Here is a 17,453-nt window from a genome sequence, read left to right as displayed (position 1 = left end):
CAGACATCTCTCTCATCCTGCTGTCAATCATCCTGCTGTCAATCTCCACACACAAGCGCCGTCACAGACGTCCCCTGGCTCCGCCCATCTGTGCTGTGGGACGGTCGCTGGGACACAGGTACGCTGTGCTCAATTAGCTCTTCAACATGGAGTGATCGCATTGACTATTCTATACTCTTCAACATGGAGTAATCGCATTGACTCTTCTATACTCTTCATTATAGAGTGATCGCATTGACTCTTCTATACTCTTCATCATAGAGTAATCGCATTGACTCTTCTATACTCTTCAACATGGAGTGATCACATTGACTCTTCTTCTATACTTGAAATAAAACCCAATGCTATGCTGGTTGCATTCAAAACCTACTATCTGGCATAATAAAAACTGTTTAGCTTTTGAAGACTGAATACTGCACATCTGGTTCAAGTGATGATATCAGTGTTGAGCTGGATGGACGGTGGGCAGGACTATGGCCTGGCCCATGTGGTGAGATCAGTGTTGAGTTGTACTATATGGGCAGTGGGCAGGACTATGGCCTGGCCCGTGTGGTGAGATCAGTGTTGAGTTGTACTATATGGGCAGTGGGCAGGACTATGGCCTGGCCCGTGTGGTGAGATCAGTGTTGAGTTGTACTATATGGGCAGTGGGCAGGACTATGGCCTGGCCCGTGTGGTGAGATCAGTGTTGAGTTGTACTATATGGGCAGTGGGCAGGACTATGGCCTGGCCCGTGTGGTGAGATCAGTGTTGAGTTGTACTATATGGGCAGTGGGCAGGACTATGGCCTGGCCCATGTGGTGAGATCAGTGTTGAGTTGTACTATATGGGTAGTGGGCAGGACTATGGCCTGGCCCATGTGGTAAGATCAGTGTTGAGTTGTACTATATGGGCAGTGGGCAGGACTATGGCCTGGCTCGTGTGGTGAGATCAGTGTTGAGTTGTACTATATGGGCAGTGAGATCAGTGTTAAGTTGTACTATATGGGCAGTGGGCACGACTATGGCCTGGCCCATGTGTTGAGATCAGTGTTGAGTTGTGAGGCAGTAGAAGGCAAGACTATGGCCAGGTCAGGTCAGACCCAAAACAAAAGAAGGACAATAGCTTTAAAGATACGTAGAATGTATACAAAAACAATCCATTAACTCTTACAATATCTAAGACATCTCAAAGGTTCAGTATTAAAAGTCTGAAATACACATTGGGGTCTAGGGGGCACGATGGGGTCTAGGGAGCACTAGGGTTATGATGGGGTTATGATGGGGTCTAGGGGTTATGATGGGGTCTAGGGGGCACGATGGGGTCTAGGGGTTATGATGGGGTCTAGGGAGCACGATGGAGTCTAGGGGTTATGATGGGGTCTAGGGATTATGATGGGGTCTAGGGGTTATGATGGGGTCTAGGGGGCACGATGGGGTCTAGGGGTTATGATGGGGTCTAGGGAGCACGATGGGGTCTAGGGGTTATGATGGGGTCTAGGGGTCACGATGGGGTCTAGGGGTCACGTTGGGGTCTAGGGAGCACGATGGGGTCTAGGGGTTATGATGGGGTCTAGGGGGCACGATGGGATCTAGGGGTCATGATGGGGTCTAGGGGTCACGATGGGGTCTAGGGGTCACGTTGGGGTCTAGAGAGCACGATGGGGTCTAGGGGTTATGATGGGGTCTAGGGAGCACGATGGGGTCTAGGGGTTATGATGGGATCTAGGGGTCATGATGGGGTCTAGGGGTCACAATGGGGTCTAGGGGTCACGTTGGGGTCTAGGGGTTATGATGGGGTCTAGGGCTTATGATGGGGTCTAGGGGGCACGATGGGGTCTAGGGCTTATGATGGGGTCTAGGGGTCACAATGGGGTCTTGGGGTTATGATGGGGTCTAGGGGTCTAGGGTCTAGGGGTTATGATGGGGTCTAGGGGGCATGATAGGGTCTAGGGAGGTCAGATAATCTGATCTTTGTTGTGTCCAGAGAGAATACAACAACAAACAAACAAACGAACAAACGGACAACTGATGCGTCCAGAGAGGAGCTGGCGGAGTCCCCTCTAGCGGGACGTTTGTAGCTCTGATGGCACGTTGCTATGGCGATGGAGGGAGGATGTTTAGGAAGCTGATCCGACTCCTCATCAGCAGCAGAGGCAGCAGCATCGGTGGTTCACTGGTCTCGCAGGTCCCCACGGCAACCGACAGCAGCGTAAGTCTCACGTGTCCGTCCCCCCCGTCCAAGTCCCTCGTCTGTTCGCCAGCGTCACGCTCTGCCCACGCGTCTCCACCTCAGAGGTTTTCACAGAACAGGAAGTGACCTCAGAGAGCAGCTAACTCAGGGACAGGGGTGCGTTTCCTGGGGTAGTGTCGCTAAGCAATCAGCAGTCACTAAACCACAGAGAGATTGTGTCTCTAGCATTCTAGGAACTGTGTGGCCTGACTACTACAGGAATCGCACCCCAGTCCTGGTGATTGGGTTTAGACGGGCCACACTTGGGCCGGTTCTGTGTTAGAGCCAACTGCTGTCTGGGATGGGGAGTCAGGCACCATGGAGTGGTGGACAGAGAGAGCGGAGGAACCGGAGGAACCAGGAGGAACCGGAGGAACCAGCGGAACCGGAGGATCCAGGAGGAACCAGGAGGAACCGGAGGAACCAGGTGGAACCGGAGGAACCAGCGGAACCGGAGGATCCAGGAGGAACCGGAGGTCAGTGTCCTTGGCAGGTCTTACAGCACATTTGCCTGAAATATGGCCGGCTGCAGAACTTGAACCTGAGCACCAGGGGGCAGTATGCCACTGTGTTCACATCTTTGCACTCTGGAGGCAAACAAACGCAACATACATCGATTAATGTTTATATAATGTTTATATCTGGTTGTATATTGTGGTTATGAGGTTTTGGGCTGTACAATATCATTGTGTGTTAAAATCTTTGGTTGCATATTGTCTTTGTGTGGTAGAGTGTTTGGTTGCATATTGTCTTTGTGTGGTAGAGTGTTTGGTTGCATATTGTGTTTGTGGTGCAAAGTGTCTGGGTTGTTGGTGTATGTTGTGTGTATGCTGTGTGTGTGTGTATGTTGCGCTGGCTGACCCTCTGGGTTGTGTGTGTAAGTGTGTATGTTGTGAGTGTGTGTGTGTGTGTGTGTGTATTGTGTGTGTGTTGCTGACCCTCAGGGTTGTGTGTGTAAGTGTGTGTGTGTGTGTGTGTGTGTGTGTGTGTGTGTGTGTGTGTGTATTGTGTGTGTGTTGCTGACCCTCAGGGTTGTCGGTGGGGCTGAAGAGGACGAGGTCACACTTGCTCCTACACTGCTGCATGCTGGACGGTCTCTGGAGGTCGGGACAATCAGACGACGGCAGCCCGGTGTTGGTCAGACACCTCACCAACCGCATCTGCTGCCCCAAACCACACTTAGCAGAACACTGAGGGAGGGAGAGAGAGAAAGAGAGGGAGGGAGAGAGGGAGGGAGAGGGAGAAAGAGAGAGAGAGAGAGGGAGAAAGAGAGAGAGAGAGAGAGAGGGAGGGAGAGAGAGGGAAGATAAGGACAAAGGTAATTCAATTTTCCAATTCACAGTTAACTTCATCGTTAATCCTGCAACTGAACATAATTTGTTTTAAAAGGTTAAATAACTGAAATGTTTTGAATGCGGCTGTTACAGGAGAATTCCTGCCGTTTTCCACATAGATCTCTGTTTCTCCAGGTCATCGAGTACTGTGGGTGCGAAGAAAACTATCGGTTCTACCCGGTTCTGCTCGGTTCTACCGAGCTCGAGTTGCTGCCATGCAGCTACAGTGCTGCACTCTGGGGGCATGAAAGCGGTTCCTTGTGTGTTCTCATCCGACTCGGCTCGGTTCCGACTCACCTCCCCCCACGGGCCCGGCACCCACAGCGGAGGCGGGCAGCGCTGCAGGTTGCAGCGCACCCTGCTGGACGGGCGGCCCGGTTTGGGGCAGTCGGACTCCGGCAGCGTGTCTCCACTGTCCCCACTCTTACACAGAACCACCCGGTGCCGGAACCCTGGACCACAGCTGGGAGAACACTAGAGAGAGAGAGGGAGGGAGAGAGAGAGAGAGAGAGAGAGAGAGAGAGGGAGGGAGGAGGGGGGATGGAGAGAGAAGAGAGAAGAAGAGAGAGAGAGAGGGAGGAGAGGGGATGGAGAGAGGAGGGGGGATGGAGAGAGAAGAGAGAAGAAGAGAGAGAGAGAGGGAGGAGAGGGGATGGAGAGAGGAGGGGGGATGGAGAGAGAAGAGAGAAGAAGAGAGAGAGAGAGGGAGGAGAGGGGATGGAGAGAGGAGGGGGGATGGAGAGAGAAAGAGCAGGAAAAGAGGGAGAGGGTGACAGAGAAGCAGAAAAAGAGAGAGAGAGAGAGAGAGAGAGAGAGAGACAGAATTAGTCACAGAGGGTCACTTTAAAAGATTTAGCAAATTACGCTCTAACTATTCTAATTGTTATGTGTTTCTCAGTTTAGGGTCTTAACAGCACAGACCTGATGCAATCAGACGGTGGGGTTGACACAGGACACTCACAACAACATCAAAACAACACATCCAAATGTTATATCAACACATCCATATGTTATATCAACACATCCATATGTTATATCAACACATCAAAATGTTATACATGGGCAATTCTACGGAAAATGGACTTTTTGTCACATCCATAACGCCAGTGAAATGCCTTGGTATTTGTATGATGTGAATGATAACATTCATTTTTTGTGCATTTTTTCTCATGTACATTCTTCTGCTCAAATTTCATGTAATCATTCACATCATACCATACCATCACATTTTATTGCCGTTATGGATGTTACAAAAAACATAATTTTCCATGGAATTGCCCACATATCAACACATCCATATGTTATATATATCAACACATCCATATGTTATACACATCAACACATCCATATGTTATACATATCAACACATCCATATCAACACATCCATATGAACAGCTTCACTACACACACACACACACACACACACACACACAGACTACACACACTTTACAACTTGGTGTTGTTGTCCTGAAAACACAACACTTCTGCTGCTCTTACATAACTTGCACCACTATGCCACTTTCTTTCTTACTTAGGTCAAACAGAACTACCCAAGCCTTTTATTGGCCTGACTTTGCACTAGTATTTTATTGACTGTCTATGCACAATTTCAACCAAATTTTGCTGCTCTTATTTTTTCATTATTATATGTGCCCTCTTATTTACTTATTTACTTACTTTTTTGTTTACTTGAATGTTATGTTTGTCTGTGGACTTAAATTGGTAAAATATGTCTTGTCTTCACCGTGGGATAGTGAGAAACGTAATTTCGATGTCATTGTATGTCTGGAACATGTGAAGAAATTGACAATAAAGCTGACTTTGACTTTGACTTTGACACACACACACACACACACACAGATTGGGGCTGGAACAGCTTCCACTCTTTTGGGAATCATTTCCACAACATGTTGGAGTGTCTATGGACGTTTTTGCCTGTTCATTCACAAGAGTATTTTGTGAGGTCAGGCACTGATGTTGGACAAGAAGGCCTGGCCTGCCATGTCTGTGTTTTAGTTCATCCCAAAGGTGTGTGATGATGTAGACTGCTGACTGCAAGTCCGTGTTTGCCAGTATAGTAGACCATCACGGTTACTCATAACCCAACCAAACCCACACAATGCAACACAGATCTCCCCTGACAAACCAGATCTCCCCACACAACCTTGGAAGATCTGCGCCTGTCTCTCTGAATCTGAAGGCTTGGGATGGGGGGGGGAGTACCTTGGACCAGTTGGGGTGTGTGTGTATGGGTGGGGGGGTACCTTGGGGGATACCTCGGACCAGTTGAGGTGTGTATGTGTATGGGGGGGGGTGTATAACCGTGCCTTGTACCAGTTGAGGTGTGTATGTGTATGGGGGGGGGGGGGGATATAACCGTGCCTTGTACCAGTTGGGGTGTGTGTGTGTGTATGGAGGGGGCTACCGTACCTCGGACCAGTTGAGGGCAAGCCACTCGGGGGGGCAGCTGTGGTTGTTGCAGGGCTCTGTGAGGGGGGGTCGGGGCGTGGGGCAGACGGAGTCGCCCTGGACACGCTCCTCGGTGCCGGACACCTTCCTCTTGCACAGGATCTCCCGCGTGCGCACCCCTCCGTTACAGCTGCGGCTGCACTCTGACCACTCGCCCGCCCACCAGCTTCAACACACACACGCGCACACACAGACACACACACGCACACACACATGCACGTACACACACACACACACACACACACACACACACACACACACACGGCCCAAGCATATACACACACACGAGCACACACACACACACACACACAAACACACACGCACACAGACACACACACACACGGCCCAAGCATATACACACACACGCACACACACATGCACGTACACACACACACAGACACACACACACACGGCCCAAGCATATACACACACACGAGCACACACACACACACACACACAAACACACACGCACACACACACGCACGGCCCAAGCATATACACACACATGCATGCATGCACGCACAAAGGCACGCATATACGCATGCACACACACGTACACACACACACGCCCCAAGCATATATACACATACGAGCACACACACACACACGCCCCAAGCATATACACACACACACGCACAATCACACACGCGCCCCAAGCATATACACACACATGAGCACACACACACACACACACATACGCCCCAAGCATACACACACACACACACACACACACATTCATGTATCATTGTTATCTCTAGTTTGGAATGAGTTCAAAATCAAAGAACTTTTGCTACAAAGCATTTTATCCTAAATACACACACTCACACACACACACGCACACACGCACACATGCACGCACACACACTTACACACACACACTTACACACACACACACTCACGTTGGGGAGCAGGGCTCAGTGTTGCACGTCCTCTTCTTGTCCCTGGGCTTGTTCTTCTTGTCGCAGAAGTGGCTGTAGACCACCGAGTGGTCAGCTTGCTTCTTACACACCACCTGCTGCATCTGAGCCCCTGAGGCAGAGAGGAAAAGGACCTCTGAACACGTGTCTGTGTGTGTGTGTGTGTGTACATGTGAATGTGTGTGTGTGTGTGTATGTGTGTGTGTGTGTACATGTGAATGTGTGTGTGTGTGTGTATGTGTGTGTGTGTGTGTGTACATGTGAATGTGTGTGTGTGTGTGTGTGTGTACATGTGAATGTGTGTGTGTGCTTCTTACACACCACCTGCTGCTCCTGAGCCCCTGAGGCAGAGAGGGAAAGGACCTCTGAGCATGTCTGTGTGTGTGTGTGTGTGTACATGTGAATGTGTGTGTGTGTGTGTGTGTGTGTGTGTGTGTGTATGTGTGTGTGTGTGTGTGTGTGTGTGTGTATGTCTGTGTGTGTGTGTGTGTGTGTGTGTGTGTGTGTATGTGTGTGTGTGTCTGTGTGTGTATGTGTGTGTATGTCTGTGTGTGTGTCTGTGTGTGTGTGTGTGTGTGTGTGTGTGTGTGTGTGTGTGTGTGTGACTGGTGCTAGTGCCAGGCTAGGGGCCTACCAAAGAGGCACATTGTTACATCACTGTACACATTTTCCCAGCAACCCTAGCAGTAAGCAGACTAGCACGTAAGCATGGCTACAAAGTCCCCAATGTCTATAACCAATCTTACAAGGGTAACGTGACAAATTAGTAGCTATGCCTGCTTTGGTAGTGCACACTAATCAACATCTAGCTAGCTAGCCAGCTTGTCATCAACGCAATGTTTAGAACAACAATGTGAGAAATTAGTGGCTTGGAACTAGCAACTATTTTTACTAGCCTGGGAGAACACATACGAACCTTTGGCAAATTTGGGATTTGCCCTGCAGGTCCGTCTGGCCAAGAGGCCACTGAAGCTCATTTCCGATGTTCCTAAAACACGGCATGCAAATACAATCGCTAATCCGGCATGGACGTGCATTTCTTTGGGATTGAGTAAACAACTGCATTTAAAACCTTCGTTTACGAGATTGCTACACTTCTGAAACGATTTGGTAATAGTTGAATGCACCAATTAGAGTTTGATTTCACTGCTAATTACGCCCCTGCTGGTAGTCGTGAGTCAATGAACCTTTTCCAGACCCACTCCCACTTACAACTGAGAAGGTCTACCTGCTAATCAGGCTAATCTTTTACTGTAAAATGTAAAATGGCAGAAACCAAGTTTTAGTTGGTCTTATGTGTGTGTGTGTGTCTGTGAGTGTGTATGTGTGTGTTTGTGTGTTTGATCAGACCTGTGTAAGTGTGTAACATACAACTGTTCTTCCCTCAAAGTTTGTGATCTGTAAATTCTTCCTCTGGGTTAAGGTAAAAGCACTAATATGTGTGTGTATGTGTATGTGAGTGTGTGTGTGTATGTGTACGTAAGTGTGTGTGTGTATCTTCAGAGCAGTGTGTCCAGGAGGTACAGTGCCAAGCATATCATTTGATGTGAGTGAGTGTGTGTGTATGAGTGCATGTGTGTGTATGTGTGTGTGTGTGTGTGTGTGTGTGTATACCGGTATGTATGTGTGTGTGTGTGTGTGTGTGTGTGTGTGTGTGTGTGTGTGTATGAGTGCGTGTGTGTGTATGTGTGTGTGTGTGTGTTTGTGTATAAGTGTGTGTGTTTGTACATGTGCGTGTGTGTGTGTGTGTGTGTATGAGTGCGTGTGTGTGTATGTGTGTGTGTGTGTGTATGTGTGTATGAGTGCGTGAGTGTGTGTGTGTGTGTGTGTGTGTGTGTGTGTGTGTGTGTGTGTGTCTGTGTGTGTGTGTGTATGAGTGTGTGTGTGTGTGTGTCTGTGTGTGTGTGTGTGTGTCTGTGTGTGTGCGTGTGTGTACCTCCAGCACAGAGCTCAGAGCATCGGCTCCAGGACGTGTAATGCCAAGCGTATCCACTGAGGAGGTCTCGGCTCACAGGGGGGTTGAAGCGGTACACTATCCCAGGGTTCTCCTCTCTCACCAGCACCTGGGGATCAGCACACACACACACACACACATGTACATACACACACACACACACACGCATACACACACACATGTACATACACACACACACACACATGTACACACATACACACACACACATGTACATACACACACACACACACACACACACACACACATGTACACACACACATGTACATACACACACACACACACACACACACATGTACACACAAACACACACACACACGCATGCCCACACACACACACACACACACACACACATATGTACATACGCGCACACCCATGCTCGCACGCACGCACGCACACACACACACAGAATATACATACACAGTCAGAGAAGAGAGGACGCAGGAGCAGAGAGGACCCATAATAACCTCTGTGAACAGATATCTTAGCGACCGCGCTTGTCTGTGCCGTTACCATGACTATCAGGGTGATGTTTGTGGGCCCTAGGGCCTCCAGAGACTCGGGCTCGTCGGCAGGTCGCCGGTAGTGGAAGGTCGTCCCGGCGATGTCAAAGCGGCGGGGGGGTATCGATGGTCAGCTTTCCGTTGATGAAGTACTGGTCCCCTTTGCTCTTCAGCACTGCAGTGGTGGCCAGTGGAGGAGGAAAGAGGGGGTGAAGCATCACTCTCACAGTCACGGTCAAGCCAAACTACACTTTTAGAAAATGCACAGAAAATTCAAATAAAGAGGTGTGGAGAATCCGCTAGACCAACGGGATTCCAGAGAGCAGCAGGAGAGCTGGGTGATTAATGCCCCGTGTCTTAAACTCTTGTGTCTTAAACTCTTGTGTCTTGAACTCTTGTGTCTTGAACTCTTGTGTCTTGAACTCTTGTGTCTTGAACTCTTGTGTATTGAACTCTGTCCTGCTATGCAGACATGGCACAAGTCAATCAAATCTCCTGTCCTGTCTTTAACCTGAAACTGCTTCTCTGTTTTCTCAGGGAGGCTTCTCTCTAAACTGAGTGTGCTTCTCTGTCCTCTCAGACAAAAGAAGGCTTGTCTCTAAACTGAGCGGGCTTGTCTGTAGACTCAGGGAGGCTTGTCTCTAAACTGAGCGGGCTTCTCTGTCCTCTCAGACAAAAGGAGGCCAGCAGCTAATCTGGCTGGAGTCTGGAAGACACTCAGGGCCAGATGTACTAACCAACGCTTTTGCGCCCACTTCAGGCCGCAATGATGTAAAAGCGCAAACTGCCTGTCACGGGAGCTGAAAGTGGCAGATTGCGTTTGTCATGTCATTCATATGCATTCATGGGAGGATCCAGGGGAAAGTGGGAGTTTAGCGTAAAAAGATGGGAGGGGAAGAGTAAAGAGCGCCTAGTTATGGATTCCGCAGTATGTACAAAGACTGCTCCTGAAAGCGCACGTCTATTCTGCGCCTAAATCCTACTGCCTTGTAAAAGCAGGTGTTAATCCAAATTGCAGTTCAATGCGTCAATAAGAGAACCTTTCAAAGACAACAGAATCACTATTTAGAGCACTAGTTTTTGTGGTGAAAGTACCAAAAGCAACCTCAACTTTCGTTGGCCTTTCGAATGTCTTACTTTCACTTTCACGTAATTTACTTAAACTTTCCTACTTGCTAGATTTGACCAATCTTCCATAGCCTACATGCACAAGTAGTTTGAGTAGAACTACTGATCTTAATTATCTCCCTGCTTGTTTACATCTTATCATGTATGGTATTATTTCATGATCACTAAACGTTTGATTCTTTTTAATATTGTCATCAGTTAACTTCATTCATTTCTCCTCCATCTACCCATGTCCTTGATTGCCTAGCCTTTCTGCCCCCCCCCCCCCCAACCCCCACCCCCAACACACACACTTACATCATCACTGTCATCACTTCACATACATACAACACACTGCTTGCTACAGTAAGCCTCCTCTACATACTTGCTGCACACTGCCCCCCCCCCCCCCTACATACACAGCACATTGTCTTCAGGATCTTCTCCAACACACATCCTCTACATACTTACAGCACACTGCCCCCACCTACACACTACACACACACAGTCACTGTTCCACTCCCCTCCCGCCCACACACACATCTTCACTGTCATCACTCACATACATCATACATACAGTACTCTGCTTGCAATAGTAAGTCCCTGCCCCCCCCCACATACACAGCACATTATTTCATCAGGAAGCTTCTCCAACACACATCCCCAACATACTTACAGCACACTGCCCCCCCCCCCCCCCCAATACACAGCACATTGTCTCATGAGGAAGCTTCCCCAACACACATATTGCACACTGCCCTCTCCCCACATACACAGCACACTATCCCATCTCCCCTGTCATCCCCCCAACACACACACCAAGATCCCTGGCAGTTGGGTTAGCCCCTTGAGCCGTGGATCTGCCCAAGGTTTCTTCCTTGGTAAGGGAGTTTTTCCTTGCCCCTGTTGCTCTTGGGTGCTCCTTGTTGGTGCCCCCCCCCCCATCCCAATCCTCCCCCACCTTTCTTATGCAGCCCTTGCCACTTAATCTACTAAACCCCTCTTCTACTGCACTCTTTACCCCCCCCCCCCCCATTAATGCACAAATAGGCTGACACCAGACATAATTTCACTGCATTTCTTACTTCCAGTAACTATATGCATGTGACAATAAACTTCCTTGTATCCTTGTATCAACTGCGCTTGTACTGTATGTAGGCGCTGGCATTCAGTTGTGGACGTTCGTAAATTGCGTTTATGGGCGGAGAAAGGCAGAGAAAGGCGCAGTTTACACTAAGGATTGAACGATTGATAAATACGATGGAAACTTGGGTCTGACAGCGTTCACAATCTGCGGTGTATCCATGACGCTAATAACGGTACGTTCGCAAATGTACGTACATCTGGCCCACAGAGTGAATGAAGAGTTCCGGCAGGACGGCCAATGTGCTCTCCAAGAACAGACACAGGCAGGCAGGCAGGCAGGACTCGGGGTACTTGGGGTTCCAAACGGAATACAACTTTCGGGGGCGTTCCATTTGCAACGTCCTGTTCCTGTTCGTTGAATCAACTCGTAAAACCAGTAGGCTACAAATGGAACGCTCCGTCTACGTGCTGACAGTCTCCTCAGGCTGGTTCTGACGGTCTCAGCCGAGAAGATGAAGCCTTAATGCTGCCAGGATGTGCGGTCACAAGTTCTGCTGGTGTGCAAGTGGAAATACTGCATTTCAGCTGCTGCTTCCTCTTACCCAAGTAGTTGTGTGTGTGTGTGTGTGTGTGTGTGTGTGTGTACCCAAGTAGTTGAGAGAGACGTTGAGCTCCTGGATGTGGATGAAGACTGAGCCTTTGGGAATCCGGACAACTTCTTCATAACCTACGGAGCAGAGGGAGAGAGAGAGAGAGAGAGAGAGAGAGAGAGAGAGAGAGAGAGAGAGAGAGAGAGAGAGAGAGAGAGAGAGAGAGGGAGAGAGAGAGGGAGAAACTTTTTGACTTTTAAAACCCCTTTTATTGAACCATTGCATGGATCAAAAAACACCTTAAAACACTACAGTATAACCCCCCCCCCCCCCCCCCCCAGTCCCCATGACATCACCACATAAATGCCAAGGCCCCATCAATAATGGAGACCAGACCTTTGTCAGTACACCATTTCTGTGAGAAATGATCCACACTGTCTGAAACTTTAAAAAAAGCATATTCAACCCTAACCCTTCATTCCACCAAAGCTTTAAACATGTCCACAAGGTTGACAATCTGGCCCTCCTCCTCCAACCGATTTCCCTTCCATATTGCCAGTTTTGCTTGGCCAATCAAGAAGTTCATGAAGGTGCACAGTTCCCTTTTGTTTTTGGAGTATTTAACCCCAAGGATGAACCGTTCCTTTGAGAAAGTGAACCCCAACCTCTGGCCCACTCCCTCCAACAACTGAAAAAGGGACAACAATTTCAGACAGTCACAAAAAACATGAAACACTGAATCAGGTACATTACAGACACTACATAAAGGTGAGAGATCATGCCTGAACTTGATGACAAAGACCTTTGTGGCCATGACACAGTGAAGTACCCGCCACTGAAGGTCCCCAGACCTTTTTGGTATGGGGGGCTTGTACACTCCATGATGGTGACAGATCTTCACTGCCCCCAAAATGACCCCTCCATTTTGTGTCAACCCTCCCCTTAAGCACATTAGCATTGGCAGATTTCACAATGGCATTATACAACATCTTTCTGTCCACTGATGTAAAATGTATATCAAGCATCCCCTTAAAAGAAAGCAGTGTCCCTGTAGAGGCGTATGTGGGGCTTTTGGGGGTAATATGTAAATCCGGAAAGGGGACCTCAAAAGGGCCCCCATCCAGAACATGATTGATGAACCTTAATAGACAGTCAGGAAGACCTGCCTTCAGGCTTCTCAATATGCCCTCCACTACCCTTTCTGACCTGCAGCCCAAAGAGGACACCAGGTCAAGGACAGAGCGCCAGCGTCTATCAGCGAGGTTCAGCAGGTGGCCCAGTGTTGTCATTTTTGCCCCAGTGAAAAGAGACACAATGTTTCTTGATATGTCACCCTCCATTGTCCAGAAAGGAACGTGACACCCTAAAGTGTCCCCAGGCCTCAAAGACTGAGCTATAGAAACTTGTTGGCTCAGTTTGAGTTTGAACAGTGGCAGTGTGTGGCACCAGGAACAGCTGTCGATCCAAACGCATCTCAGTCCTGGTTCTCAGCATTGCCAGACCGAAATCCACCTATGGTAGATCAGTCCCGTATAGCAGCTTCTGGGCGGACTGCAGCCTCATTGCCTTAACCTTACTGGCCAGATGGATGAGCCCCTGCCCCCCCTCCGCCAGGGGTAAGTAAAGGACTCCTGGACGTAGCCAATGGTTCCCATCCCAGAAGAAGTTCACAAAGCTTTTCTGTAAGGAGGCGACAAGCTCAGCTGGCGGGTTAAACACAGTCAATCTGTGCCACAGCATGGACGCTGCCAAATTATTGACTACCAACACCCGCCCTCTGAACGACAATTGCGGTCGAATCCACTCCCACCTCCGCAACCTCCCCAGCACCTTATCAGCCAGCCCTTCCCAGTTCCTCTGGATGTACTGCTCTGTGCCGAAGAAGACTCCCAGGATCTTAAGCCCGTCCCTGCCCCACTGACAGTGCACGGGTAAGTGTGGCACTGCCACGCCCTGCCACCGCCCTAGCAACAGGGACAGACTCTTCCCCCAGTTCACTCTTGCAGAGGTGCCCCTTTGAAACAGGTCCAGACAGGCCAACACACTCCCTATGTCCCCCTGTGAGCGTATGATAAGTGTAATGTCGTCCGCATAAGCAAGAAGCTTTGTTGTTATTGCGCTCCTTGCAGAAGTCTGAACCGAGAGCCCCTGCAGAGAGGGAGATAGAGAGGGAGGGAGAGAGGGAGGGAGAGAGGGAGGGAGAGAGTGACATAGAGAGAGGGAGGGAGAGGGAGAGAGAGAGAGAGAGGCAGAGAGAGAGGGAGAGGGAGAGAGAGAGGGAGAGAGAGACACAACAAGACAGTGAGAGAGGAAGGGACAATGAAGACTTAAAAGAATAAGAGGGTGAAAGAGAAAGTGATTGAGAGAGAGAATGAGAGAAAGACAGAATGAGAGAGAGAGGGAAAGAGAGAAAGAGAGAGAGAGAGGGGGAAAGAGAATGAGAGAGAAAGAGAGAATGTAGCTATTTGGAAGCAGGCGTTGGGAAGTGAGGAGTCGCTGATGTGGGAGATTCCAGCTGAATTCCTGGGCAGAGGACAGCCGAGCGAGAGCTCTGCGCCGGCCGCCATGTTGCTCTGGGCCAGACCGCGCTGGCTCGCCAAGCCACCACAAAACTTGTAAATAACTTCAGACTCCCATTTGAAAAAAGCGCAAAAAGGAAATAAATCAATCATTTCTGTTGAGCTGAGACGGGAAGAGATGTTTCACTTTCCAAAATACCTCTCCGCGGCAGAGACGGCTCAGCGAGTGGACGGCTCAGCGAGTGGACGCCACATTCATCTGAGCCGGCGCGAGGCGCACGGAGAGTGAGCTGCCTGTTAGCTGTCCGGTGAGAAATGGGGTAAACAGAGATCCAAACAACAACAAACCACAACCCCCCCACACACAACCCCCCCCCCACACACCCCCTCCACACACAACCCCCCCCCCCCCCACACCCTGAGCCGTGACCAAGGGGAGCCAACATGGAATGAGGGAGAAAATCTGACCAACACAGCTTGGCCCATCTCTCCTGTGGAAGCAGGCTAGACACACACATACAATGCCATGGACACTGCTACAGTGCAGAGTGTGTGTGTGCAGGCTAGACACACACATACAATGCCATGGACACTGCTACAGTGCAGAGTGTGTGTGTGCAGGCTAGATACACACATACAATGCCATGGACACTGCTACAGTGCAGAGTGTGTGTGTGCAGGCAAGACACGCATACAATGCCATGGACACTGCTACAGTGCAGAGTGTGTGTGTGCAGGCTAGACACACACAGAATGGCATGGACACCTGGACATCTCTACCACTGGACATCTATACCATTGCAGCATCTCTACCACTGGACATCTATACCACTGCAGTGTCTATACCACTGGACATCTCTAGCACTGAAGTGTCTATACCAGGGGTCCCCAACCTTTTATGTACCATGGACCGGTTTGATTCCTATTTTTTTTTTCACGGACCGGCGGGGGGGGGGGGGGGTCGGGGGTTCCATGTTCCATATGTGTTGTGCATGCATTACTTGAAAAGAACTAGCTCCAGTTATGTATGAACAGTGAAGGTAACGATCTCTTGTGAAAAACGTGAACTTGAAGAAGTGAAAATTGATGAACTATGAATATTGAACAACTTGAAGCTAAAGTGTGAACATGCTTAACAAAATATGGGAACAAAACATGGGAACTAAACGTGCATTACGAATATAATCAGTGTGAGCCCTGCTTGTTTCCCTGCAACAAGAAGCTTCCATCTGGGGGTGATGGAAGACAGTGACACCCTCAGTGTGTTTGATATGTCCAGTCGATTGCGCAATTTGTCTAGTTGCAGTCATTGCCGAAAACCCGGCCTCGCATAGATACGTGGTGGGAAACGTTTTCAGCGCTTTTACGGCTATCTCGGGATATTCTGCTTTGGTTTTGATCCAAAAACCCGGCAGAGAGGTTTCCTTATACACACTCTTAAGACCACCGTCATTTGCAATTTCGATCAACTGCTCTTCCTCCTGCGCTGACAAGTTAGGACTATTCGGGATATTGACAAATGGGTTGCGGACCCACTCATTGGTTTGCTGTGGATCTTTGGAGGATGGGAAGTAACGCTCAAACTCATTTGAGAGCGCAACAAGGTGATCGCGCACCAGCTGCGAGAGAAAGGGCCCTGCCTCAGTCTCTCCCAAAACCCCCACTACTGTTTGGAACATATCAAAAACACCCCGTTCCCATTCGTCCCCACAAATCAAGCTTGGCTTTAAATACAGTGACTTTATCTGCCAGTTTAAAGACAGTCGTCATTCTCCCCTGGAGTGACAGGTTGAGGTCATTAAGCAACCCGAATATGCCACACAGGTAAGCGAGTTTTGACACCCAGTCCTCATCACAAAAATGTGCAGCTAACGGTGACTTTTTTTCTGCTCTCGCAACTCAAACACTCTGGCCAGTGACCTGCTAAAGATGCTTGTTTTTTGTTGCTCATTCTAGCAGTTTAGCTAACTTCGTGTGACACTACCGTTCGCCAAGAACTGATCAAGTGAAGTGAGCTGACCTGAGGCTGCGCAGCGCTGAAGGCAATATGTAAAAGTGTTGAAGGCTGGACAGACAGACGTAAGAAAATAGACCTTGCAAACATGCATGCAATCAAACAACTGCATATAGGCCTATGTCATGTAAAAACGTGACATTATTGCGAATTAAATTTAGTTTAGTTTGCATGCATTTTTTTTTAAACTCATGTCGTAGGCTACGGCCCGGTGGTTGGGGACCGCTGGTCTATACCACTGGACATTTCTACCACTGGACATCTATACCACTGCAGTGTCTATACTACTGGACATTTCTACCACTGGACATCTATACCACTGCAGTGTCTATACCACTGGACATCTATACCACTGCAGCATCTCTACCACTGGACATCTATACCACTGCAGCATCTCTACCACTGGACATCTATACCACTGCAGTGTCTATACCACTGGACATCTATACCACTGCAGCATTTCTACCACTGGACATCTATACCACTGCAGCATCTCTACCACTGGACATCTATACCACTGCAGCATCTCTACCACTGGGTGTGTGTGTGGGGGAAAAAGTGTGTGCGTGTGCATGCGTGTGTGTGTGTGTGTGTGTGTACGTACGCGTGTGAGGCCATGTGTGATCCATAAATCAGGTCAGGCCTCTGAGGAAGCCCAGAATAGGCCGCGGCTGTCTGACCGCTGTGCTCCGCGCTGACAGACGTCCACAAACACACACAGACACACACAC

General features: G+C 49.1%; 1 protein-coding gene across 1 annotated transcript in view; it reads right to left on the bottom strand.

Annotated features, from left to right (window-relative positions):
- Positions 1-1,249: 1,249 nt before the first annotated feature.
- The window catches only part of adamts10 (ADAM metallopeptidase with thrombospondin type 1 motif, 10), a 61,406-nt gene continuing 45,202 nt past the window's right edge, over positions 1,250-17,453 (bottom strand). Inside the window, 8 exon segments of the mRNA XM_042111581.1 lie at positions 1,250-2,798; positions 3,236-3,401; positions 3,843-4,019; positions 5,976-6,180; positions 6,914-7,043; positions 8,868-8,994; positions 9,417-9,571; positions 12,246-12,326. Of these exon segments, the coding sequence (XP_041967515.1) occupies positions 2,689-2,798; positions 3,236-3,401; positions 3,843-4,019; positions 5,976-6,180; positions 6,914-7,043; positions 8,868-8,994; positions 9,417-9,571; positions 12,246-12,326 (1,151 nt within the window). The 3' untranslated portion in view covers positions 1,250-2,688.

Source organism: Alosa sapidissima, chromosome 12 (assembly GCF_018492685.1).
Source record: "Alosa sapidissima isolate fAloSap1 chromosome 12, fAloSap1.pri, whole genome shotgun sequence".
Lineage (NCBI taxonomy): Eukaryota > Metazoa > Chordata > Actinopteri > Clupeiformes > Clupeidae > Alosa > Alosa sapidissima.
Note: the sequence above shows the minus strand (reverse complement) of the source record. Positions and strands in the feature narration are given on the sequence as shown.